Source organism: Dunckerocampus dactyliophorus, chromosome 15, assembly GCF_027744805.1.
Source record: "Dunckerocampus dactyliophorus isolate RoL2022-P2 chromosome 15, RoL_Ddac_1.1, whole genome shotgun sequence".
Taxonomy (NCBI): Eukaryota; Metazoa; Chordata; class Actinopteri; order Syngnathiformes; family Syngnathidae; genus Dunckerocampus; species Dunckerocampus dactyliophorus.
The window spans coordinates 23,007,349-23,035,156 of NC_072833.1; the positions used below are offsets into that span (position 1 = coordinate 23,007,349).

At 40.0% G+C, this 27,808-nt stretch overlaps 1 protein-coding gene and 1 long non-coding RNA gene across 5 annotated transcripts in view; one reads left to right on the forward strand and one right to left on the reverse strand.

Annotated features, from left to right (window-relative positions):
- On the forward strand, window positions 1–27,479 carry LOC129168558 (protein Dok-7-like). 3 transcript variants are annotated; one of them, XM_054754007.1, is made up of 12 exons: window positions 1–124; window positions 216–261; window positions 2,528–2,758; window positions 3,987–4,187; window positions 4,943–5,062; window positions 15,385–15,483; window positions 15,566–16,272; window positions 16,433–16,490; window positions 17,346–17,419; window positions 18,860–18,929; window positions 21,879–22,037; window positions 27,192–27,479. In XM_054754007.1, the coding sequence occupies exons 1-12, from the start codon at window positions 71–73 to the stop codon at window positions 27,326–27,328; spliced, it is 1,956 nt and encodes a 651-aa protein (XP_054609982.1). In that variant the 5' UTR covers window positions 1–70; the 3' UTR covers window positions 27,329–27,479. The 3 variants fall into 3 exon arrangements, with proteins under 3 accessions (XP_054609982.1, XP_054609984.1, XP_054609983.1); XM_054754009.1 differs by having other exon boundaries at window positions 21,879–22,026; XM_054754008.1 differs by having other exon boundaries at window positions 21,879–22,099; window positions 27,192–27,326.
- The window catches only part of LOC129168562 (uncharacterized), a 96,655-nt gene that overhangs the window by 59,091 nt on the left and 9,756 nt on the right, over window positions 1–27,808 (reverse strand). For both annotated transcript variants that reach the window (XR_008566278.1, XR_008566279.1), the window contains exon 2: window positions 2,505–2,748. This is a non-coding gene — a long non-coding RNA (uncharacterized LOC129168562). The remainder of the gene's footprint in view (window positions 1–2,504; window positions 2,749–27,808) is intronic.

Here is a 27,808-nt window from a genome sequence, read left to right on the forward strand (position 1 = left end):
TGGAGCTATTTTGAAAGTGACCCTCATTCGGGCAGCCCACTCTTGCAGCTGTCAGGAACCATGACTGAAGATGACGGAATCAGTTGTCGTGGAGGGATACGCCAGACTCAGAGACGGGAAAAAGGTCTTTTCATTCATTCGGAAATAAAATTAAAAAAAAAAGTAAAAGTAAGTTGAAGCTAACCTTAACAGTTTTTGTTGTTGTTGTTCCACAGTGGAAAACTAGGTGGCTCGTCCTTCGCAAGCCGTCGCCTGTAGCAGGTAAGATCAAATCCTGCGCATGTTAGATGCGATGGCGCATGTCATGCAACCTGAGGCGACCAGAATGTTTTCGATTATAGCTAAAATGTCAGTTGGGCAAATTGTGCACCTTTTAGACAATTCATATGAGTTGGAACTGTGCATGTCACACAAATTTAACCAACCTAAATGTGTTTTTAAATGAGAGGTTTGCAATAAATGCTGATAATTACACACGATTAGCTAGAAGTTAGTGTCATAGTGCAATTTTTGCACCTTTTAATCGACACGTGTTAGTAACAGTCCATGCCATGCAATCTTAAATGACCAAAATGTGTTCTTTTATTTACAGTATTTATTTGCCATCGTCATACTTGCATGTAACTAGTCTGAGAGTTAGCTTGGACACACATTGTGCGCCTTTAAACTACGCATGTTGGTTGCTACAGCACATGCCATGAAACCTAAATATGTTTTCAATTAGAACTTTTTGCTAAAAAGTCATAATTGTATTTAACTAATTAGAAAGTTAGTGTTTGTTGGGTGCCTTTATTTATGCATATTAGTTGCTACAGTGCATGTCATGCAAATGTGACCAACCAGAATGGCTTTTTAATTAGAGGTTTACGTCAAAAACTCATTCCATGTAATTGGTTAGTGTTTTTGCAAAATTTGTGCCACTTTTAACTACACGTACATACAGTATTTATGCTGTACATATTCTTAACCTGTCCTATCCAGCCAACAGGGCAAATAGTATTGTTGATGGAGAAAGAATTATATGCCAGGGAAATGCGTAAGATACTCTTCTCCTGTTACAGAGTTTGTATTTGACTTTATTTGATGTTTTATTGCGATGCGTATTTGGAGTGGCCAGACCGGAGCAGGAGTGGATAGAGAAGAAGAGAAAAGGAGTACGAGGTGGGAGTATGAGGACAAGACAAAGCGAGACAACAACAACAACAACAGAACTACATCAACAAATGTCAATGACAACCATAGAGTCCACAATAGCAATAACACCAGATTGAGACAGTAATACTTATTAGTTGGAATAATATTAACATACTTTATTAACTATAATAATAAGATTAACAACTAGAAATGTGCAATTTTCAGGAGAAATTGCATGTGAATGCAGTGCAATGATGAGCTGACAGCGGACCGAAATAAAATGCTAACATGGAAACGGTAGCATGTTTACAATGCTAGCATGGTAACTGTTAGCATGCTAACACCTCGCATGATAACACTAGTGTCTGTGGGTTAACACCTGACAAAATTGCTAAAATGCTAACATGCTAATATTGGCATGTTAACAATGGTAGGATACCATGCTAATCTTAGCCTAGCATAATAACAATGGCTATATACGTTCATACCTGTGAAAGTAGTTATAGATGCTAAAAAAAAAGTAGTTATAGATGCTTACACCTAGCATGATAGCACTAAATGTCTAAGTAAGGTTAATAACTACTAAAATGTCCAAAATACTAACATGCCGATGTTAACAATGTTAGCAGGCTAGCAGTTAGCGTGCCAACACCTCGCATGATCACACTCTCTGTGTAAGTGTATACCTATGAGAGTGATTACAAATGCTAACATGCTAATGTTAGCATACTAGCAATGCTAGCACGCTACATAACTACACGTATTGGGTGCAACAGTGCATGTCATGCATTCATAAATAACCAAATTGTGAGTTTTTAAATATACTTTAAGTTTGTGATAAAAAGTCTTGATTATGTATCACTAGTTAGAAAGAGGGTACACCCTGGACTGGTGGTCAGCCAATGGCAGGGCACATATAGACAAACAACCATTCACACTCACATTCATACCTATGGACAATTTAGAGTAGCCAAGTAACCTAACATGCATGTTTTTGGAATGTGGGAGGAAACCGGAGAACATGCAAACTCTACACAGAAATGCCCAATGGAGATTCGAACCCGGGTCTTCCCGATCTCCTGACTGTGTGGCCAACATGCTAACCACTCGGCCTATAATGAATTACAAAGTTAGATCATGTTAAAATATTTACAGGCACGTTAAAATCTTGAGTAAAAATCAACATTAGTTATGAGCGTGATGGTTCTGCTTGACGACCGACATAACAGTATTTAGACAAAAGTTTTGAGACAAACAAAACCCTTGTAAGTATGTCCATGTTGTCACAGCTGTCGTTTTTGAGCATCAGAGTTAGGACACACGCACACACGCACACACACTTGTAAATTGACATTGAGGGCAATACTCACATGAACTCTTTGGACTCCTCCAGATTGCTTAGTCTTGCTGGTTTTCAAAGACAAGTCCGACAAAGCCGAGGGCAACAAGGAGCGCGCCGCCGTCACCCTGGAGGACATCTGCGGCCTGGAAACAGGACAGTGCTATGAGGACGTGGCCTTCACGCTAGCTATTCTCTGCCTCAACCAGGCGGTGCTGCTGGGCTTCGACAGTAAGGACGCCCTGCAGGCGTGGGAGGTGCGTCTGCGTTACAGCCTGGGAGAAGGTGAGGACAAATTGTGGTTAGGACTTTTGGACATTTGTTGATCAGGGTTTCGAGTCAATACAAGTGTACCTGCTGATTAATTGCAGAGTCGGACCTTTCTAGACCATGTTTGGCAGTTGACAGAAGTGTAACTCCTGACTAGTTGTAAGTTTGGACCTTTCTAGAACAGGTTTTAATACTTTTCTACACTAGGTTTGGGAGTTGGCGGGAACATACCAGCGGGTTTAAGACTTTTCTAAGCTTGGTTTGGGAGTTGACAGCAGTGTTACAAATGATTTCAGACCAGCACTGACTAAGTTTTGGGGTTGACATGAGCATTCCAGCTGACTAGTCAGGATCAGACCTTTCTAGACCAAGTTTAGGAGTCGACAGTAGTATACTAGCTGATTTCAGACCTTCCTTGACCGAGTTTTGGATTTGACAGGAGCATTCCAGCTTATTAGTTGCAGGTACAGACTTTTCTAGATAATGTTTATGAGTTGACAGGCATGTAACAACTGAGTAGTCATACGTTTCAGAACTTTCTAGCTGATTTTGGGCATTGACAAGGGCGCACTTGCAGATTGGTAGCACCGGTTTTGGAGTCGACAGGAGTGTACCTCCTGACTAGTCGTAAATGGGGGCCTTTCTAGACCAGATTGGGGAGTTAACAGAAGTGTACCAGCTGATTTCAGACCTTTGCTGACTAAGTTTGGGAGTTGACATGAGCGTTCCAGCTGGCTAGTCACAATCAGACCTTCCTAGACCAAGTTTGGGAGTTTAACTGTAGTTTACTAGCTGATTTCAGACCTTCCTTGAGTAGTGTACCAACTGATTTTGGGAGTTAACAAGGGCGCGCCTGTGGATTGGTAGCTGTGTCACACCTTTCTCGACCAACTTTGGGAGTTGACAGGAGTGTGTCTCCTGACTAGTCGTAAATTTGGACCTTCCTAGGCCAGGTTTTGGAGTTGTCATCAGAGAGAGCATGTATAGCACTGTGCCTACTATAGAGGAGCGTTATATAGTATATTACGTAAGACAAACTAAGAGGTGCCACTAATAGCAGGTGGCGGCAGTCCAGTGGAATGTCTTCGTGTGTTGTGTCCACTACTTTGTGTCAGAAGTGTCACCTCACCTAACCGTGGTGCGTTACAGCTTTGTGTTGAACCCTGAGAGCTGAGTTAGGGGTGCGGCTGGTTGACATTTTGTAGGTACACAGCGAGACAATAAAGATTTTCTGTGTCGCCAGTTCACATGTTCAACGTCGGAGTCCTCGCGGGGACCAAGTTAGAAAGCGGACCAGCGACCCTTCACCTGTGCAACAACTTGCTGGCCCTCGTCCGAGACGTCCCCCCTGTCGTCTTCGGCCACTGGAACCTTCCGGATCTACGCAGATACGGGCCCGTACCCAATGGATTTGTGTTTGAGGGAGGAACACGCTGCGGTTTCTGTAAGAGAACCGCCCCTAGCAACCGGGTGGCATTTTTATTTTTTAACTGTTGTACACGTGTAGAAAGGATTTAAGCAAGGTTGATGGTAAAATGTAAAAAGATGAAATATAGTGCTAAAAATAGCGGAGGATTATTGCATGAAAGTTGAATTTAATTGCATTGCAAGATTTGACGCATTGCACTTTTAAACATTTTTAACTGCATGCAAGGCTAAACATTGTTTAACCCACATTAATTTGAAAATATGAAACGTTTGACGTTAGTGTCGTGTTCTTTTTAATGCTGCTGCCAATCGGTATCAATTACTATCGATATGTGTAATGACGTGCCAGACAATATTGGCTTTTGATAAAAGTACTGAGCATTCCTCCACATTAGCAAATAAATCAGAAAAAAATTGAGCTTTTGCGCAGACTCTGATAAATAATTACAATTTAATTCACATTGTCAAAACGTATAATACAAGAGTGTTTATTTGCCATAATATTGGGTAGTGTGGCAGGTAGAATCTATTGTCACTTCTGAGTGGTGCCGTGCTGACAATGCCGCTGATCTTTGAACTTTTAAGTGTCGGGAATGTGACTGAGTAGACCACCCCTTGACATGGGTGGTCTCAGGCACAGCAGGTCATGTCGTCACAGGGAGGTCGGGTCAGGGGGTCGACCTTTCATCTCTAAAGCCTCATTGGAGGCCAGCCTGTTGTCGTAACATTTTGTTGTTTTTGATGTTTTACATCTCCGTTTTTTCCCCACAGGGTCTGGTGTTTTCCTGCTCACGTCATCCGAGAGCGAGCAGATCAGCTTCCTGTTTGACCGCATCGTGCGAGGAATCTCCCCCACCAGGGGTCCGTTTGGGCTTAGGCCAGTTCTGCCAGGTCAGTACCAGCCGTTACACACAATCCGCTTTTCGGACGCCAGACTTCCTAGAATCTAACCATTCTTGGCCGAGGATGGACTGGCAGCTGCTTTATACATAATTGGCTAATCCTCTGTGGCAATTGGAGTGGAGGCCTTAAATCAAGCTCAAGCATCTATGAATAGAAAGTGAAAGGACCGTCGAACAAAGTGGGACGGGTCGCCGCTCACGACAAACAACATATACATGCAAAAACTATGGGATTTGTAACTTAGTACTTTTTACTTTATTTTTCAAATAAATAATGGCCCATAGTTCCAAAATTGATGTGTATTTACATAAAATTTGATGTAGTTATTTCCAAATTGATTGTTTTTAAGTGTTTTTGTTTAATCATTGCACCTCAATACCGAGCCGCGGCCCCGTGGTTGGGGACCCCTGTTCTAGAACATTGTTTGTTTGAACTATGGAGTTTTTCTCATAGGATATAATGAAAATTGTGGTCAAATTGTGACCATTTTGAACCGTTACAACAGTCCTCCCTCGCTACCTTACAGCTTTGAGTCCTCCTGCTTAAGATTTTTTGTCTAGCGTTGTTATGCTATCTTACATGCAGACGAGGAAACAAACCTACTAGATTTTATTTTCGGTACACAAAGGTCTCGTGTCACATCAGACATGAAGGCATTCGAACTACAAAAGTTTACTTCCGACTTCTTTTCCCTGAAAATTCTGGTTGAATTAAAAAATGTTGTACAAATTCAGTGTGGAGGATTTTTTTCCCCTTTTGGTAGAGAAATGACTTTGCGGCCTTTGACTCAGGTCTTCCGCCATGACCCAGGAAGCAGCCTTGCTAACATACGGACAAAAGAGCAAACGGGAACGTTTGCTTTGAACCGATGTTTTTGCCGACTTTGAAGGTCCATCTTCCCCCAAAAGTGTTGAGTGAATAATGTAATTTAATAATTTGAAAGCCATACTTTTTCCTGCGAGGGCCACACAGTGAAAAATGAGAGGATGTAAGGGCCTTTTGATATTTTGTAAGCAGAAGTTACACTAGAAAATGTTGCATCTCAGCTTTGTGAAAAAGCCTTTTATGAGTATCAAACCAACCAAACCAACCAAAATTTTAAAAAATTATAACGTGCTTTGTTTGGTTCTTATAACATTACGACTTTAATATTTCAAGTCTATGCTCCTAAAATGACATTATTTTTATAATAATATTACATATTAAATGCGGTGTCACAAGGCACTGAGTTCACGAGACGAGACAATGCGATACATAAGATTGGCTCTACGAGACAAGATTTTAACATGACTTTTAAGAAGTACCATAGAAAAATAAAATATGACAATATATTGCAATCTTCTAATTGAATTTATTCTATGTTACCTTGCATTCTTCTACACTCTGTGCATCCTGCCAGTGCAGCCTATGTACCTGTACGGTCGTGTGAAAAAGTGTTTGCCCCCCTTCCTTGATTTCTTATTTTTTTGCATGTTTGTCACACGTCAATGTTTCAGATCATCAAACAAATTTAAATATGATTCAATGACAACACATGAATGAAACATTAAATTCAACCAAATCCAAACCTACATGGATGGTCCTGTGTGAAAAAGTGATTGCCCCCTAAAGCTAATAACTGGTTGGGCCCCCCTTAGCAGCAACAGCTGCAATCAAGCGTTTGTGATAACTTGCAATGAGTCTCTTCCAGCGCTGTGGAGGAATTTTGGCCCACTCATCTTTGCAGAATTGTTGTCATTCAGCCACATTGGAGGCTTTTCCAGCATGAAGCGCCTTTTTAAGGTCATGCCACAGCACCTCAATAGGATTCAGGTCAGGACTTTGACTAGACCACTCCAAAGTCTTCATTTGGTTTTTCTTCAGCCATTCAGAGGTGGACTAGCTGGTGTGTTTTGGATCATTGTCCTGCTGCAGAACCCAAATTGGTTTCAGCTTGAGGTCACCAACCAGACATTCTCCTTCAGGATTTTTTGGTAGAGAGCAGAATTCATGGTTCCATTTATCACAGCAAGTCTTACAGGTCCTGAAGCAGCCAAACAGCCCCAGACCATCACACTACCACCACCATATTTTACTGTTGGTATGCAGTTTTTTTTTTCTAAAATGGAGTGTTACTTACGCCAGATGAAAATTGTGATACACACCTTCCAAAAAGCTTAACTTTTGTCTCGTCAGACCACAGAATATTTTCATCAAGATTGAGATGAACCTTAATGGGGTTTTTTTTTGTTCAGCAGTTTTGGTCTTGGAACTCTGCCATACAGGTAGATTTTGCCCAGTGTCTTTCTTATGGTGGAGTCATCAACACTGACCTTAACTGAGGCAAGTGAGGTCTGCAGTTCTTTGCATGTTGTTGTGGGGTCTTTTGTGACCTCTTGGATGAGTTGTTGCTTCACTCTTGGGGCCATTTTGGATGGCCGACCACTCCGGGCAAGGTTCATCACTGTTCCAATGCTTTATAACCTTTTCCAGACTGATAGATCTCAATTGATCTCAGCTATGGTTTAACAGGGGGCCAACTCTCACACAGGGCCATGTAGGTTTGGATTTTTTTCTCCTTTAATAATAAAAAGATTCATTTAAAAACTGCATTTTGTGTTCAGTTGTGCTGTCATTGACTAATATTTACATTTGTTTGATGATCTGAAACATTTAAGTGTGACGAACATGCAAAAGAAATAAATCATGAAGGGTGCAAACACTTTTTCACACCCCTGTATGTACAAATCTTTTTTCTCTTTAAATTTAGTGGGTGCGGTTTACATACGTGTGCGTTCGGGAAGTACGGTAAGTTCTGTAATACATTCACCAATATGACATTCAATTCGCAAGAAGGTGTCATAATTGTCACAGCGAATCCGGCAGTAATACACAACACATGGAACTTTTTTTTATTTAAAAAGAATAAAGTGTGATTATATCTACAATTCACTTCATTTAGGAAAACCTATTGTTATAAACACTATCAAAATGTCTTTAATGCATTATTTGCATGTAAATGTACATTTTTACATTTAGGAACTACAAAAATAGAGAGTAATATTTTCTCGAATCAAGTTGAACAATTTTATACATTTACACAGATTCCATGGCTAGATTTAATTTAAGAAATCTTCGTACGCTCTTTGAAATTTGCTGTGCAGCCTTCACATTGGTCCGAAATCAGCAAATCATGACATTTATTTTCTATCTGAGCCCATTCTTAAATTTAGAAAGTTTAGAAACCGGTTTTATTCTTAATTTAAAAACAAATATTCTTAATCTGTTGTTGAAGAAAAATGGAAATAAGGTCTTTAGCTTGTCATTAGAAAAAAGAACGAAAAATATCTTCATAAGAAGGATCCTCTGTGCGATGAGAACGCGATTGTGCACGTGCGCAGCTTAGAGGGAACGTTGGTTAGCGTCCTATTAACTAGCGAACAAAATGGCAACCGGAAGCTGACGTTACGTCGCCCGTCTATGATGTAATCAATGTTGATACAAAACACGTTTTCTAGTTTTACATGCATAAAACAATTCTAAATGCATGTCAACGAGGAATGAAAGGGATAAATGAACATTTAAGGTTACCGTACTTATGCTTTCATTGAAGACGTGACTGTTCCCAAAGACAATGTGGCAGCGAGATCAACCACTACCACCTTCCTGTTTTCAGTCCCGTCAAAAATCACGTCTTCAGCGAAGCTTTATATGTATATGTATTTATATGCATTTCCAATTGTTTTCTGCATGTCAAACTATAATTGCAAAAGTATAAAAACATGTTTTGTGTTAACATTTTTGGCTTTGGTTAATGTCCGTTTCAGTTAGAGTCGGACCTTCTGGAACAAATACATGACGCTAACCAAGGTTCCACTGTCATTACTTCATAGCTTGGCTTTATTTTTATTATTATTTCGACAAATATCACCTCGCATGCTGTCCACTTTCAACACCTCCCCCATTTTTCCAACACCAACATCACAGGAAAAGTGTTTGGTCAGTGAGTGGGTGGCTGAGGAGGCACCCAACTACCCCCGTGGGGGCTTGCTCGGATGGTCTTATTATTGTCAAAGAATAAATAGAAGTGAGGGTCCGCACAGACAAAAGCCTCCTAAATCACCAGAGGTATTTCTGTAACACCATCCGCAAGCATTCCAACACCACCCCCGAGTCCCCAGATTAGACATGCCATTGTACACTTTTTAATTTATTTGTTGTTTTTCATCATGCTTGGCGTGAATTATATATATTTGAATATTTACACATGCGGACTGATAAAAATGTAATTAAATTAACTTAGTTAGTTTTCATGATTTTTTAAAAGTATTTTTAAATGCATGTTCCCTTTAATTAAAATGTAGTTTGTTTTTTATGATAGTTTGATTATAAAAATACTGAAAAACACAATTAAACAACACTTGTTACTAGTATTATTACTACTATAAATAATAAAGGACACAGATTTAAATGACTATTTCTATTTAGTTTTTTGTTTTTTTTTATAAAACTACCTTGTACTTGTACTAAAATATACAGTATAGCTACTACAGTACATATGTGTTACCACAAAATTGCATTAAATGAAATAAAAATAATAATAAAACTTCCTTGATATTATTTCAAGTAATGTTTCTTTATACTAACAGTTTCTTTTTCATTGTTGATAGAAAATGACACGAAAACCATAATTAACAAAAAAATATATTTTAGGTAAATTTGTAATAACTATTTTATATTAATGAATAAATAAAATTAAAATGTATTCGTCAAATAATTATAATATAATGATGAATTAATTAATTACATCAAACGCTCTGTATTAGATTTAAAATATGTTGGGAAGAAAGATAAACTATAGGTAGTGTGATTGTAGTACAAATAGTATTGCAGTAAGAAACAATACTGTATAGCACATAATATGTATGTCAAGAAATACTAACAAAATAAGGTAATATAAAGTGTAAATCAATGAATGTAAATTCAAATCAAATATAAGGTGGCACAAGGCTCCTCCAGCTAAAATATTGAATCCAATGGTTGTGTATCGGCTCTGCTTGTCGCGCTATTAATAGCGCGTGACCCTTTACGCTAGCCTCTCCAAGGACGTTGCTGGCTCACATGGCCATGTCGTAAACACAAGGTGTTTTTGTGCTAATTCAATCTACATTGTGTGTATTGATTGCCTGTCAAGGTTAGCGGTTAGCATGTGGGGCATTCCCTATCAAGAGAATATGCTGTAAGAGGTTTGACACAAAACGCTGTAACTTGATAGTTAATACTTAGGGCAATATCCATGTTTGCATAGGGCGCCATTGCTAGGTTGTTTGGGATGACGAAAAATGTATATAAAGTTGTAAAAACTTGCAGTATATGTAATCACGTGTCTGTCAAATACAAATCTGATCTTTTTGGTAAGTTTTGTTAGAAAAGTTTTGTTAGACGCACCCACTAATTGTAAAGAGAAAAAGAGATTTCTACCGCACCGGACTATAATCCGCACGTGTACACGTCATAAAATGGCGTACCAGCTAGCTCTTTATTTCACGTGAGCCAATTATGAGTTATGATAAAACTCATGATGAGATTGTCAACCCATCAGAAATGGCAGGAGGTCATTATAGAAGGCATAGATAGAAGGCTAAAATCATCACACAGCAACTCAACACTCAAAAGGTAGCTAAGAAAAATACAAGTACCAATACAAGTTTAAAAATAAAAAAAATATGTATTTTAACTTCGTCCCATAAAGCTTTTCGTCCCAGCAAAGCATTTCATTGGTTGTGGCTTTTGCAATCAGCCGTAGCTCGCGATCGACATAATGGCCACCCCTGTTCTAGGTGAACATAGAAGTCACTTGATAGCCAACAAACACAATTTTTTCACTTTTGTTTGGGAAATTGTCTTTTTGGCCTCAACGCTCCCTGTCCGTTTTACATCATTTCCAATGAACCAGGAAGTCACCTGCTAGCTATTAAACATACAAACAAAAATACGTAATGCAGCATCGCAATTTTTTTCCACTTTTGTTTGAGGTATTTTTTTCAGAATAATTTCCCTACATCATTTTCTATGAACCAGGAAGTAGCCTGCAAAATAAAAATATGCCGCTTTCACGTGTGTGAGAGAAAATGTCTCTTTTCCCCGTTGACGGCCCGCAGCTGTTTTTTTTTTTTTTTTATTGGCTCTTGGCACATTCTAAAAATATAATTAACAAGAAAATTTTACTAAAAACTGCAAAAACAAAAAGAGAGCAGTCATTTTACAAGAATAAAGAAAAAATAATAACCAGCGTAAAGTCATAATATTAAGAGAAAAGTTGTAGTATGAGAAACAAACAAAAGAAAGAATAAAGTTACAGGAAAATTGGGTTGGGAAAAAGTTATAATATGACAATAATAAAGTCAAAATATTCTGAGAATAAATCCGTAATATTACGAGAAAAACAATTACAAAAAGAATTGTTCAAAAATATATAAAAACCTTTTAAAAACAGCAAAAAGTGCAATATAAAGAGAAAAAGTTCATAGTAAGAATATGCTTTGTCAACACAAAGCTGAGATGAAGGCTGTTTTTTTTTAATATAAAAAAACGTCTCTGCATATCAACATGGGTTGGTTTAAAAAAAATAAAAAATAAAAAAAGGCAAGTGGCCCCACATCCTTTGATTTTTCAGTATGCGGCCTGTGGTGGAAAAAGTCGGGACACCCCTGTTCCATTCGAACCAAGAAGTCACCAGCTAGCTAACATACCGTTGAGCGGACAAAAATACGACCCTTTATGATTTATTCACTTTTGTTAAAGAAATGCTGTCTTCCCACCAGAAATACTGCATTTTACATCCATTTTATGTCCTTGTCCATAAACCAGGAGGTAGCCTGCTAGCTAACATACAGGGGTGAGCAAACATCCTGTTTTCCCAGGAAATGTTCTGGGTTTTTTTGTTTTTTTGAAAGTGCTGAAAATGTCCTGGTTTTTATTCATTTTAAATTGACCAGCATGTGGGCCCTCTGCTGCATGTGACTTAATCCCTGAGAGGCTGCCGGGTAGGCGGCATTTTGAGTTTGTGTTCCCACAAAACATAATCACGGAGTTAATCCTCTGACGCTTGCCGAGTTGAAGTCTCGTAAAATCGGGGACGTCAGGCACAACAGCGCTTCAAATTCCCAAGTTCTTGTGACTTTAGAGTGCATATTTTCCCCAAAAGCATAATAATTCCTTCGTAACCCAGAAGCTGCCCAAGCAGAATTGATTCATGGGGTGTTACATCAGGAGACGTGTTTGAGTCCATGCTTGGTGTCGTTGAATAGGGCCTATTATAAGTCAAAAATATACATATTTAAGCACATATTGCGGATTTTTTGCCAAAATGTAGCATTTTCAAGCACAGAAATGGCTAAATGAATGAAAATACACAATATACCTGTACATATAAGGCACTCATAGAACACATTCAAAGATGTTGTGACGATATGTAGTATTCTACACCAGTCACTAGGTGTCAGTCATGTTACTGTAATGTTTGGTGAGACACACAAGCACCAAGACTTGATCGCCGGAGCAACAGGCTTCATCCCTAATAAAAAAAAAAAAAGAGCTGTTACGGCCAAAATGCACGGCAAGCTGAAACTCAACTCTGAACCCCCGACCTCATACAGTACAGTAGTACCTCGCATAACGTACTTTTATGTAAATTCCACTGAACGTAAAGAATTTATGTAAAGTTTCTGCATCGTATTACAGAAGAAATTCCATATAACGTAAAGCGTCAAGTCGGTGCAAGTTCAGAAATTCGATTTCAATAGCTCACGCGACAGAGTGAGGGGTAACACTTTCCATGACTAACAGAGTACACTTGGTGACGCCTTCTGACGCTTCACGCTCTCATTGGCTGATTATCGGGGCACCGCCTATGCTCTCATCTCATTGGCTGACTTATACAGCGCGTATTGAGTTTGTGTGAGAGACAGGCTTCTCCCTTCAACCTCCTTCCTCTTCGTAGTCGCCCTTAAACTAGTTGATTGTTTTTGTTTTTCAGTTTTATTCATTTACAGTAATCGTATTTATTACCTTATTTTATATTGGAATGTTACTCTACTATGTTTATGCTAACGTTTTCTTATACTTTCCCACCATATTTGGTGGACTTTGAATATTTTGAAGGGCCAAAGGGGTGAGTTTGGGAAGATCTTGGAACGGATTAGGCTATTTACATGTGTTTTACGCTTCGTATAACGTAAAAACCCTATCACGTAAACGTTCTTGGAACGGATTATTTACATTGTAGGGTTGTCTACTGTATAATCGTCGTAATATACCAGGTTTCTTGTTTTAGATCTCTCTTTTCCTCCATCCGTGCTTTCAGTGCAGTGTTTCTGCATATGCATTTCAGTTATCTTCATCAGCAGGTCATCTTTTATTTTGTTTGTTGATCGAATTACCATCGCTGACGTGGAGGGTAGGATCCTAATGTTGGATGACCTATTCCATGAACCAGAAAGTAGCTAGCTGGCTAGCAACAAACAAAAATACAGCTCTTCATTAGGGATGCTCTGATCCATCAGCCACCGATTAGTATCGGTGGTGTTATGCCAATAAATGCTGATCACCGATGACAATTCATGTCATGACAACACAAACATGACATGAATGTGCATGTTTGCTGTGTCACGTAAGGTTGCCAGTACCTGTTTTGAGCCAACAAGGAACACACTTTGTCTCGTATTGTCGCGATAATCAAAACTAGTCTGTAAAACCTCACTGGTTTCAGTTTGACAGTTTGACAGTTTGACGCAGGCTACGCCAACCCATGCGAGCGTGTTTGATCACTCCCTTTTCAAACCTATTGGTGTTCAACTTTTCTTGCATTTTCCTTGGCACACTTTGCCTAGCTGTTATTTAATAAACACATAGCGTGTCCAGCCTTATGATGGTGATACCATCACAGGGGTCTGCTAGCTCGCCAGCTGATTTTGAAGCTGAAGCTCACAAAGGGTCAAAGAATATTTACTTCAACTCTTAGTAGGTTTTTATTAGAACTGTTCAATTCGGAATTTGTGCCTTTTATATAATGACAAATGAGCACAAAAAAGCATAAAGACGATGGCTACACTGTTTGAGCGGAGATGCGCTTGGTGAATAAAGTAGTGTACAATTGAAATGTTGCCAGTCGTGAATAAAACACAAATAGTTGACAGCTCTAATAGTGATGAAAGTTGGACCCCTGCAACACTCAGTTTATTCTTTTTTAAGTTGAGCAGGACACATTTCTATTTCATAAAGATATTTACTTTGATTATTTTATTCTGTTTTTTTTTTTACGACTAAGTATTAGGGCCACAATGAAAAAAAATCTGAGACTAAAGTTGGAATTTTAAGAGGAAAAAAAGTTGTAAATTTATGACAAAATAAGTCATAATATTACCTTGCCCGAGGCCAAAGGTCAAGTAAATCCCCCTCCTTTTTCATAGCTGTCTCAGGCAATGCCTGTTACAACGGAGTATTAAAATATTCTGAGATTGTATGAGAATAAAGTTGTAAATTTACAAGAAAAAACTTTGTTACAGGCATTGCCTGAGACAGCTAGGAACGGGGGACTTATGTGACCTCGGGCCTCGGGCATGTGGAGGGGGCGGGATAAGCAAGGCGGAAGTGAGAAGGGCTACACATGCTAATCTGTTTGTGCTCAACTGCTCTGTTTGGCTGCTGCTACATCATAAAGAAAAAGCTTGCCTGAAGCATAAGCAAAGTTTCCTTCCTTCCTGAAGAGCTATGCTCCGTTTTCCCTCCGACACGTAATATTAGGATTTTATTCTCGTAAATTTACAACTTTTCTTCTCGTAAATTCTTTATTCTCCAAAATTTACGACTTTATTCTCGAAATCTCTGATTTTTTTTCAATGTGGCCCGAATAGTCTGCCGCAAATTTTGTTATCTTGAACTCAAAAATAAATTATTGAACTATATATTTCCCATGTATTCGTATTACCGTACTCCAAAACATGCATCAAATTAAGTTTAGGTTTGTGTCAAATTGTACGAAAATCGTTTCACACGAACGAAGGCAAGGAAAAAGTTAATCCGCCCAAAAGTTAATTTTTTAAATGATTACCTATATGCCAGGGGCCCGTGGAATTGTCTAACGGCGGCCCTGGCCAATACCACTTATCATAAATAAAATGAAAAATGTACAGTTAATCCATGTGGTCGGTGTCGATATCGGCCGATCTCACTCATGGATGATTAGTATTGGAATCGGCAGCAAAAAAACGTGATCGGAGCATCCCTACTTTTTTCCCCACCCTTAGTTTGATTTCTGCTCTCGTTGACAGATCCCAGCACCAGTCAGACCAACTCAGAAGAAAGGTTGAACCATGAGACACAGGAACTGGAGAAGCGACTCAGCATGCTCTCGAATCGGAACAGCACGGGTACGTTATATGCTGTGTTTCTATCTACTAATCTATACTAATTCTATTACTAAAGACCTTATATTGTATTACGTTTTCGCAGTGTACTCCGCGGTCACCGGTGACGACCACAGCATATCGGGTTCATCCGACGCCTCGGACACCAGCCAATCAGACTGCAGCATTTCAAGCCGTTTGGCCATTTGGAGCGAACCTCCAACTGCTAACCTACTGGACAACCACTCGAAAGGGGCGAGCGCAGAGAAGCTGTCCGCCAACCAGGGCGTCGGCCACAATCCGGGTGCCACAGCCCCAAGACAGCTGCAGGAAATCGGTCGCCAGAGCTCCTCTGATAGCGGTATCGCCACTGCAAGCCATTCCTCCTATTCCGGAAGTTTCTCCTCATACACTGGAAGTCTGGACATTAGTGAAGACTTTGGTTCAGTTTTTAGCCTGCCACCTCGCTTGGCTCAAGACCTGAGTCCTTGTTGTTGCCCTAAAGGCCTAGAACTCCAGTACAAGGTACCCACATCCCTCAGGTATCTGTACGACACCCCAAAGAATCTGCTCCAGGGGGAAGGTGAGCGGACGGTGGACACTGATCACCAAAGTTTAGTTCCAGCAAGTCCCCTGATAGCGTCTTTAAAGGGGTCAAGCTCAAAAATACCGCCAGTGTGCTCACACGAGTCTTTAGAGGAGAGCAGCAAGAAGGGGGCGCCCAATGGGGATGGCACGGAGTCCTGTAACATGTGCAGCTCTCTTACATCCAAAACAATAGTGACCATTTGCGCAACATGCGGTGGATTTCAGGTAAGGTTGGTGTACTACAATTTCCAATGAACACAAAAATCATGGGCGCTTTTCCTTATTTCTCTGTCCACAGCATTCCATACATTTTTATCATTCGTCCTTATGGTGTTTCAGAAAGAAGCTGTCAGGTTTTAATGGTATGTATTTTAACCTTTCACAGGGGACACCGCCCCCCATGGTCAACTCTGCAAGTGGGGCAACATTACCTGCTTTACCAGGTAGGGTGCAACAATAACCTGAAACATATATAATGCAACACTGCATGCATTTATTCCTGCATGGATGTGTAATTGCATGATCTGTGTCCACCGCCCATGTGGGATTCAATGCCGAAAAGTCGCAATGAAGGCTTTTCCGGGTCTGCCCAATGTGATATGTCCCCATCCAGCAGATTGGAATGTTGACAAATTATCAACACGCAGTTCGGACAGGCAGCCAAGTAAGGTATCACCACCGCCGCCTCCCAAAAAGGGGCGAGAGAAACGAGCTAGCCTCTTCACTGAGCTTCTGCGCCACCCCAAGGAATGGAAACCCAACCGATGGAGCTTGTACGAAGTCATGACCCCTACACCATTAGACCCCAAAACCCCACCATCTGACAACCGTGCATCGACAATCATTTACGAAACCTGCTCAAAGTGCCGAGGGGCATGCTGCCACCCACCGCCAAGGGGCCGGCCTCCGGTATTAAGGCGCAGGAGTAACATTTTCGGCGAACTGCAAAGTTTTCTAACAGGGCTGCAAATGAAGGAAAGTCCAGATGAAGATGATGTTAAAAAGGTGCCCCAGATTGCAGGCGGCGGTCAAGTTCCAGATGAAGACATGAATGGTCAGACAAACAGTGAAGGTAAGGTCCTCTGCTGTCTTCTCCAACTGGACCTTGGACTGTTTTTTCCTCCTTCCTCCATTTTCTTATCTTTTCCTTTGTTGTTTTCGCTGTGGGTCAATCGTGTTGGATGCGACACTTACAAAATTCATTTTGTAGCAGTACTGTCTCCTTCCTTTGTTGAGTTCATAATTAATTGACGATTACGACATTCATCATAACTGGTACATTTCTTCCCTCTCACCAGACAAAAGGCCTAATCTAAGAGAGGAGCATCAGAGAGCTAATCCTGCTTACGAAATCATGGAGAGAAACTCTGAGGTATCTCCATCTTCAAGTTTGAAGAAGTTATGCAATTTTTTGAACGTACAAACTAGAGTTGGTCTTTGTTTGAATTTGAATGATTACAGTTCCGATGTCAATTTCCTCGTTTCAATTCCGGTTCCTAACAATTCTCGATTCCGATGCTTTTAAAAGGCAGGTCATAAAAGTTTACATGGTTTAAAGGAGGGTGCTAACCAGAGTTCTCTTTGGATGAAATGTCTCAGCTTCTCAATGAATTGTTTAATATAAATTTTATCAATGTTACTATGAATTTTCAACAAGTCTATAAGTATCAAACCATTCAAGTTGAATAGAAATGTTACAAAGTGTCTATTACAGGAATACACAAAATATGTTTACTTTTTAAGTACATAGTATACTTTTGTTATTTATTTTTATATTTTTTTAAGACAGGTAAACAGGATATAGTCCAAAGCGCTCATATTTTGAAGGCCGGACGTGTTCTATGTGAGTTGAGAAGGTCCCTTGACTGTTGCTAACAGAGACGGACTGTGCAAATGATAAACTTGCCTAGCCGTAGCCCCCGTCTTTTATTTACAACCAACTTCCACATCAGCTGCCGTCCTGGGTTATATTGGCATGAGACAGACATCATTTATTGTTTGACTTCCCTGATTCTGATTGCTCAGAGGAAGTCCGACGTAGCGCATCAAAGACGGGTACTCTATTATTTCTACACCATGAATGTGTGACCATTAATCATGTTGATCGTGCACCCTCCTTTGCATCCCGGGAGAATCGTAATGTTAGTCCTGGTTCCCATCGATGCCCGAGACTCCATGCCCCACCCTGGTGGCAACACAAGCAACAGTTTTAGTTGGATCGTGTTAAAATTTAGCATGTTTGTAGCAATGTGAGCGCTCAACTTGGACAAAAAATGAGGTGTCTGCAAGTTTGGCAAATTTACTTCTCAGGGCATTGAATTGATTGCAACTGGACTGTTCTCTCTTATCCGAGCAGGTTTCATCAGTTCATGTTCAAAGACTAGGTGGGACTAACACTAATCAGACTAGATAGGACAGCTCTAGTCTGAGAACTCGGTGCAAGATCCAGTGTATTCATCCTCTAAAGGAGGAAGCACGTCCAGTGTCAAATGACGGTCCTTAGTTGGCCTCTGCCAGCCACCGATGGGCATCTGGGTGGTATCACCTTCATGCTGCTCAGATGAGAGGCAAAACGTCTTCTAAAACAACCTGAACAGTCCAGTTGCGATCGAGTCAATGCACTGAGAATACAATGACCTACTGTAGATGAATGACAATATTCACAGACATGTTGGACAATTTTTTGTCAAAGAACACCAGTCACAATTTTAGTCGGTTCGCGTTTATATTTTGCATGTTTGTAAGAATACTCGAGATCTCTCTGTGAAAACAGTGAAATTTCCTGTAAGCATCAGACTGCTTTGTCTTGCAGGCGGACAAAAAAAATAAGTACAAGCTGATGGTCAACTGTGGTCCGCAAAGGTTGCTACAAGAATCGGAAGGTAAGTGAAACGACTAGTTTGAAGGTTGCTAACAGCAAAAAGGAAGTCAAAAAGTAGCACTCAGTGCGGCCCTGACTGCCACAAGGCGGAACAGCTCATCTTTCAGGCCGATATTTTTTGTAAGCAGAACACAGGTCACAGTTGTGTCCGCCTTTTGAGTGACTGTAATAGAACTTAAATCTTAGCACGGGCGTCAAGTCCTGTTACAAACACGCCAAATTTGAATGTGATATCAATAGACCTGCGACTGGTATTTTGTGCACAATTTCCCGAAATATTTAAAAAATACATAATAAAGTCGTGCCTCGTTCATTGCGGTTTATTGGTTCCAGACCCGACTGTGATAAGTGAATTTCCGCAAAGTAGGAATCAATAATAATAAACGTAATATTTTCATAGTTAGAGCATAGAAAACCTGTTTATGAGTTTCTAAATACATTTCTTTTTTTTTTTTAACCATTATTAAGAGTCCTGTAGACATTAAACAACACCACTATAGTCTGCTTTACACTCCTTTTATTCTTTGTTTACACCATATTTCACAAGCTACGGGATCACGCCAGGGACATAAGACGACTGCCGCTAGCATAGCAAGCTACCGAGCTAATGAGTTAGCCTTTCCAATTTACTGATTCTAAACTTAAAGTGTTTCAAACCGGGAAGAAGGACAAAGCATGAAGCCAAAAACGTACCACTTCCACACAGAATTCCAACACTATCATGTCGGACATACGGCCGCACGGTGCCCACACAGTCAGGAGATCTGGAAGATCTGTGTTCGACTCTCCGCTTGGGCATCTATGTGTGGACTTTGCATGTTTTCCCGGTGCATGGGTGGGTTGTCTCCGTGTACTCCTCCCACATTCCAAAAACATACATGTTAGGTTAACTGGCAACTCTGACCATGGGTATGAATGTGAGTGTGAATGGTTGTTTGCCTATATGTGCCCTGCCATTGGCTGGCAACCAGTCCAGGGTGTACCCCGCCTCTCGCCTGAAGTCAGCTGGCATAGGCTCCAGCACACCCCCGCGACACTAGTGAGAATAAGCGGCACAGAAAATGGATAGATGTCGGACATACTATGGTTGACATGCAGTGTTAAGGTAATGTCATGCAATGTCATGTCATGTTTCATCAATGAAACATTACTGACACCTAGTGATCAGAATACTACATATGACTTCCATCCATCCATCCATTTTCTATACCGCTTCATCCTCATTAGGGTCGCGGGGACATGCTGGAGCCTATCCCAGCTGACTTTGGGCGACAGGCGGGGTACACCCTGGACTGGTCGCCAGCCAATGGCAGGGCACATATAGACAAACAACCATTCACACTCACATTCATACCTATGGACAATTAAGAGTCGCCAATTAACCTCACCTGCATGTTTTTGGAATGTGGGAGGAAGCCGGAGTACCCGGAGAAAACCCACACGCACACGGGGAGAACATGCAAACTCCACACAGAAATGCCCAGGGGTCTTTCAATATTTTTTGACGAGGCCATAGTCAACCACAAAGCAGCGATCATTTATTCATTAATTAATTTTCGAAAACCGCGATAGAGTGAGGGAGCGATGTTTGAACCAGGATGTAGCAAGGGACGACTGTACAGCAAAAGTACATAACCACTTTGAACAAGCTATATGTCAAAATATTGCGTTTTAATTGCAAAATACAGTGCAACCTCAGTTATCGTCCAACCAAGTTAGCGTGCTTTTTGGTTAACGTCGAAAATGTACACCTCTTTTTGTGTGCATTCTGTGGTTTGCGTGCAATATGGCGCACATCTTGTCATGTTAATATTACACTGCGTGAGTCCAACTGTGTTTTCAATGTATTTTTATCACAAAACGTTCTTCCTGGTGAGCTTCCTATTAGCTAGCTGACAAAATGGAAACCGGAACCAGAAGTCAGCTACTTTTCGTCGCACGCCTATGATGTTATCAGCGGTTGACTCTCACAAATGTTAGCACATATGTAAAACACTTTTTTTTTTTAGTTTTACATGGATAAAACAATTCTAAATACATATAAATGATGAATGAAAGGGATACATGAACATTTAAGGTTACTTTTACCTTCACGTGAGACTGATTGAAGACTGTTGTAACCTTAAATGTTTCATTTATCCCTTCCAGAAAGCCAAAAATGTTAATGAAAAATATGTTTTTATAGTTTTACAATTATAGTTTTACGTGCAAAAAGCTATTGCAAATGCAAATGATGAATGAAAGGGATAAATGAAACATTTAAGGTTACAACAGTCTTCAATCAGTATTAAGTGAAGGTAAAAGTAACCTTAAATGTTTCATTTATCCCTTTCATTCATCATTTGCATTTGCAATAGTTTTTTGCACGTAAAACTATAATTGTAAAACTATAAAAACATATTTTTCATTAACATTTTTGGCTTTCTGGAACAGATTAATTGGATTGACATCACTTTTTTTGATTAGGTTAAGGTCCATTTCGGTTAGAGTCGGACCGTCTGGAACGACTTAATGACGCTAACCAAGGTTCCATTGTATACTGTTTATAACACCACATATTCATGTTGTCCACAACGAAAAAAGTAGTTCCTAACGATTTTAGCACTGGGGGCATGGGGGGGGGGGACTTCATTACTTTCTCAAAATTGGCCCATATTGAGATTTCTAGTACTGCTACATTGCCACAAAATTTGAAAGTGATGCTAATAAAACTGCGGCTTGTGTTCTGTGCACAAAGTATTTTAAAAATGCATAAAACAGCAACACTACATAAACACTTTAATGTATGTTAAAACATTGCATTTTCACTGCAAAATACAGTGCGTATAGCACCACTTAGTCGTCATCCATTGTGACGTTAGTCGTACCGTTAATAGTAGCAGTTAGCCCCAGGGTTATTAGAAGTGTAACGCTGCATGATGCTGACTTTTTCGAGCCGTTTCTCTTGCAGGAACAACGGCGGCGTTCCCACCGGAGGCGCTGCTAGCCGAAAGGCCTCGCGGTGACTCCGTGACGTACGTCAATATTCCAGTGAGTCCGACATCCAAGAAGCAGCTCAACTACATGGAACTGGAGCTGCAAGAACACAGCACCCGAAGGTCTGCACCGAGTAAGGATTTAACGAAAATGCGGCACTCGCTGTGTTCTCGTGTTGCACCGTGAGCTTAAGAGGTGTGTTAAACGATTTTTTTGTGAGCAGAACATAGAGTTTGTTGTTTTAATTCAGTCTACGTTCACACTTTGTGGGTCTGTAATATTACTTAAGATCTCATCATGGGACAAAAAAGGTACTTCTGCAAGGTCACAGTTTGATTAGGATTGTGTTTGAAACAATACACTCCTGATCAAAATCTTGAGACCAGTTGAAAAATTGCTAGAATTTGCATTTTGCAGATTTTTATCTTAATAAGGTTTTAAGTAGAGCTACAATATGCAAAAACAAGAAGGGGGAGTGAGACAAACCAGACTCTCCAAACCAGAACAAAAAATGTTCTCAGTAGGACTCAGTAATGAGTAGCTCCACCGTTCTTGTTCATCACTTCAAAAATGGCTTTGGGCATGCTTGATGCGAGTGTTTCCAGGAGGCTAGTGGGAACATTGCTCCAAGTGGAGAAGATGGCTTCACCAAGGGCATCAACTGTCTGGAACTGATGGCCATTTTTATAAACTTCCCTTGTCATCCATCCCAAATGTTCTCTATGGGATTTAAATGAGGGGAACATGCAGGATGGTCCAAAAGAGTGATGTTATTCTCCCTGAAGAAGTCCTTGGTCAAGCTAGCATTGTGAACTGCAGCGTTGTCCTGTTGAAGAACCCAGCTGTTACCACACAGACGAGGGCCCTCAGTCATGAGGGATGCCCGCTGCAACATCTGCACGTAAGCCACCACCGTTTGACGACCCTGCACCACTTGAAGCTCCAGTGTTCCACTGAATGAAAAAGCACCCCAGATCATGATGGACCCCCCTCCACTGTGCCGGGTAGAAAACATCTCAGGTGGGATCTCCTTGTCATGCCAGTAACCTTGGAAGCCATCTGGACCGTCAAGGTAACATTTTTTCTCATCAGAGAATAAAACTTTTTTCCACCTTCCAATGTCCCATGTTTGATGCTCCCTGGCAAAGTCTAAACGGGCAGTTTTGTGGCGTTGAAGTAGACCAGGTCTTTGAATTCCTTTTTTGTTTTTTAAACCTTTTCCCCGCATGCCGTCTGATGGTTATTGTGCTGCAGTCGGCACCAGTAAGGGTCTTAATGTGGGTGGAACACCGCCCTGTGTCTTGATGGACAGCCAATCGCATCCTCCGGCTCAGTGCAGGTGTGATTTTTTTTTGGGTCTACCACTTGACTTTTTTGTTCCATAATGCTCAGGATCTTTCAAAAAAATGTAGAATGACTGATTTACTGCACCCAACCTCAGCAGCAATGGCACGCTACAAGAGGCCTTGCTTATGCAGCTCCACAATCCGACCACGTTCAAAAAGAGAAAGCTTTTAGCTTTAGTCATCAGGAGGGCATGACAGTGTGAATGCCTGACAGAAAATGACAATTTGAGCAGATTTTGGCTTTTATAGCCTGTGGTCTTAAACTTTTGATCAGCTGATAAACATCTTATTTCAGTTTAATTGTTGATTCCATTAAATTACATTTTCAAAGTGTTTTTTGTCTCACTCCCCCTTCTTGCTTTTGCATATCGTAGCTCTACTTAAAACCTCATTAAGATTCAATTGTGCAAAATGCAACTGGTCTTGAGATTTTGATCAGGAGTGCATATGTCAATTAAAAAAAACGGTAGTGCTATGAGAATAACATCATCAGTCATAACATAACAGTCACCATCTTATGCAGGTGGATTTTCTAAACGCTCTAAACATTCCGACTATTTTCTCATAAAAATGTTACTATTGTTGGAAAAGGTACTGCAGTCGTCCCTCACTACATCACGGCTGGAACATCGCTCCCTCACTCTATCGCGGTTTTTCGGAAATTAATTAATTAATAAGATAAGTCATACATTTACACACAAAAAAGTCGGAATTTTATGAGAATAAAGTCGTATATTTACGACTTTTTTTCTCTGAAATTTAGGACTTTATTCTTGTAATATTACTACTTTTTTTGTATAAGGTGGTAAATGTACGAGAAAAAAGTTAATAATATTACGAGAATAAAGTTGTCAATTTACAAGAATAAAGTGGGAAAGAGGGAAAATAGAGCATATACTTCTTCAGGAAGGAAGGAAACTTTTCTCTTGCTCCAGGCAAGCTTTTATTCATAACGTGGCAGCAAAACAGAGCAGTTGAGCGCAAACAGAGCAGTTAAGCATTTAGATTAGCACGGCTAGCCCGTCTCACTTCCACCTTCCTTACCCCGCCCCCTCCACATGCCCAAGGCCAAAGGTCAAATAAGACCCCCCTTTTCATAGCTTTCTCAGGCAATGCCTGTAACCTAAAGTTACGAGTTTTTTCTCACAAATGTACGTCTTTATTCTCGTAAATTTACGACTTTATTCTCATAATATTACAAGTTTTTTCTCATAAATTTACAGCTTTATTCTCAAAATCTCAAATTATTGTAATCCTCCGTCTTACCATGCATTGCCTGAGACAGCTATGAAAATGGGAGATTCATGTGACCTTTGGCTTTGGGCAAAGGTAATATTACGATATTTTTCTTGTAAATGTAAGACTTTTTTCTGGTAAATTTCTGACTTTATTCTCAAAATCTCTGATTTTTTTCCCCCCATTGTGGCCCTAAATATGTCATATTTATGTCTACTTTTTGTCGAAAACAAATAAAACCATTTTAGTCTACTTTTAGGCAATTCAGGTTTAGTTAAAAAAAAAATTAAAAAAATGTAATAATTAGGTTTAAGCAAAGTGTTCCATCGTGGTTTGCCTTTTGCGGTGTTGCAGATTTTTTTCAAAGTCCTCATCTTTTATATCCCAAATGAACAGCGGGGCAACTTCTCCATCAAACACGCCAGGTTCCCTGTCGTCATTGTCAGTCAGTCTCGTTGCCGAGCGGCACCTCAGAAATGACGCTGGCTTTTGCGAAAGCTCGAACAACAGTGCATCAGACACGTTAGCCCAAGCATCCACAATCCATTAGTGTTTGCTAGCTGTCATTCATCGCTCCCACGCCGCTCGCAACTTCACTCTAAACGCGGTGTTTACATCCATTCACAAATCGTGGCGAAACTCGCATGGCGCTGCCTCCCAGTCTTAGTGAAGCTGTGTTCACTAGCTGTCATCCATCGCTCCCACGCCGCTCGCAACTTCACTTTAAACGCCGTGTTTACACCGATGTCCAGCGGTTGGAGTTCATTCGTCAAGCCTCGGAGTAGGACAAGAAGGAAGAAAATACTAACTGGAGCAATATGTTATAACTAGGATGCAAAAACGCTAGAGTCGAACGGCACCAGGACGGTCACGGTCAGAGGAGTGAATACACGTGAGTCACTTAATAAATTTCTTGTATCCAACCTAGTAGATTGATCATTAACATTCAAACAAAATTTTACCCTTGAGAGTGTTTAAACAGAGAGAAATGTGAGAAAATGTAAACGCCTGTCTGAGAAAAGTGTATAAAGTGTATGGCAAAGGGTTTTAAAGCCTTAAATCATATATAATAATTATAACAAAGTTGGCTACTTATTGCAGGCTATTTTGGGAACCTGTCCCCCGTGATAAACGAGGGAACACTGTATTGGAAATTGGACGAGGAAAACAAAAATAGGTTTTGATAGCTTATTAACCCCTTGACTGGCACCCACACAGTAATGAAGTCTTCTGACTCTTCTATGGCCAAAATGATAATGGACTGTATCTGCACTGTTGAGTTGGTTTTTGCGTGTGTGTGTCCCAACTTTATTGTAAGTGCACCACCAACACCACAGGTCATGGTAAGGGCTGCATGACATCACTGATATACCCTTGTGGGTTATGGCCCAAAGCTAGCAGACTCTACGTATGATAACAAAGCACATAAACTCCACCTGTTCCACATACCGCAATGCTGACAGAACATAAGCACACAAAAAGATGGACACACTGTCACTGTAGCCTTGTTGTCATGGCTGATCAGTCCGATTTAGCCCACATATAACGTTTACACTTTACACATGCACATTGAACCTGGAGAAACACATCAATCAGTACAATACGTGCTGTCACAGCACAGCGTGCGCCATCTTGCGCCATCAATCTTGTGCATCCTCGCTGGCGCACTTCTTAAAACTATAATTATAAAGCTATAAAAACTTGTTTTTTGTTAACATTTTTGAGAGTCGACCGCTGATGACATCACAGACAGACGGCTTAACCTCCCGTTCCGGTTGACATTTTGTTCGCCAGCTAACAGGATGCTAACAAGAAAGGACGTTTTCTGATTTAAAATAATATACTGTATGTATATTAACAATTCAGACGGACTCGTGCAGTGTGTTAACAACCAGAACACGTCACATTGTACGCTAACCAAAGAATGCACGCAAACAGACGCAAAATTGTGGCGTAAAGTTTCACCGTTAACCGAAAAAAAGGCTAAACAGGGTGAACGCTAACCAAGGTTTCATTGTAAAGAAAGGTTTTCCCCGAATATGTTGCTATGGGGGGCCGCGCGGTGGCCTAGCGGTTAGCATGTTGGACACAAAGTCAGGACATCTGGAAATTCTTAGTTCGAATCTCTGTTGTGCATTTCTGTGTGAGTTTGCATGTTCTCCCCGTGCGTGTGTGGGTTTTCTTTACCCCCACCATAGAAAATGGATTCATCTTCCTATGGTAATAAATTCTCATATTAATTCTCGTATTACGTTATTGTTGTCAAATGGAATTTTTCCATTTAATGATGAAATTTTTTATGAGTTCCTGGTCAATTCCAACGGTATTCCAGTACTATTTTTAGTCTTCCAACTTTTCTCTTAATTTTACAAAATGATTTCTTCTTTTCTTGTAATGTTATGCTTGTAAAATAATGATGGTACTATAATATCTTTGTTTTATTTTGTCTTGCAGGTTAATCACATACTACTATTAACATCATTATCATTCAATTAAGACTTAAAATGTGACTTATTGGGAAATTCTGACTTTTTCCACAGTACTAAGACTCAAAATAAGACTTTTTGTGTAACATTATAACATAATTTCTATAAAAGTTAAGGTTTTCGTAGAAATGGTGGCTTTTTGGGTTTCAGATATCCCTAAAGATGCAATGATGCGCTTTTTTGAGAGTGGTTTTTGTGTTTTTTGTGTGTCAACGATAGGAAACAGCCCCACCAAATACGCCCACATTGACATTGCGGCCACGGAGACAGCCCACAAGGTGGGTACCCAACATGCCTTGGGGCGCCAGGAGGGTCTCCACACCCTGGAACTGAGAAGGAAGGGGACGCCCCATTGACCTTATATTATATGTATTATATCAGTATTATATGTATTATATCACTTATATCAAATTAATATTTCAAATATCTGTTTTTACTATCAATTGCTAGTGAGTTTTTACTAACTATTACGATTATTATTAGAATTACAAAACACTTTTGATATGTGTAAATAGATTTTCCTGTGATGTGGATTGCTAATTGCTTTGAACGACCATGTACAGTGTACTAAATGTATGAGGAAAAATACATGGCTACTATTTGGTGTACTGTAAATTATTGATTTATTATTTTAACAACAGTAAGAACTTACACTAATCATACATAATATATATTTTTAAAAATAATCAAAGAAACAGTCAATTATCACCCCCCCCCCAACACATTTTTCCCCCACACTGATGGTGTCATTAACATTAATAAATAAATCAATACTTGTCATTTCTAATAAAAAAAATATATACATACAGTATGTGTGTTTTCACAAGGGTTTTCTA

What these genes read in the sequence shown, in the direction of transcription:
- LOC129168558 (XM_054754007.1), top strand. Translation starts at nt 71, where the DNA reads ATGACGGAATCAGTTGTCGTGGAGGGATACGCCAGACTCAGAGACGGG. An exon ending in CAACATGCGGTGGATTTCAG is followed by an intron (nt 16,273 to 16,432) that starts GTAAGGTTGGTG and finishes AACCTTTCACAG; the next exon opens with GGGACACCGCCCCCCATGGT. An exon ending in CACCCGAAGGTCTGCACCGA is followed by an intron (nt 22,038 to 27,191) that starts GTAAGGATTTAA and finishes TGTCAACGATAG; the next exon opens with GAAACAGCCCCACCAAATAC.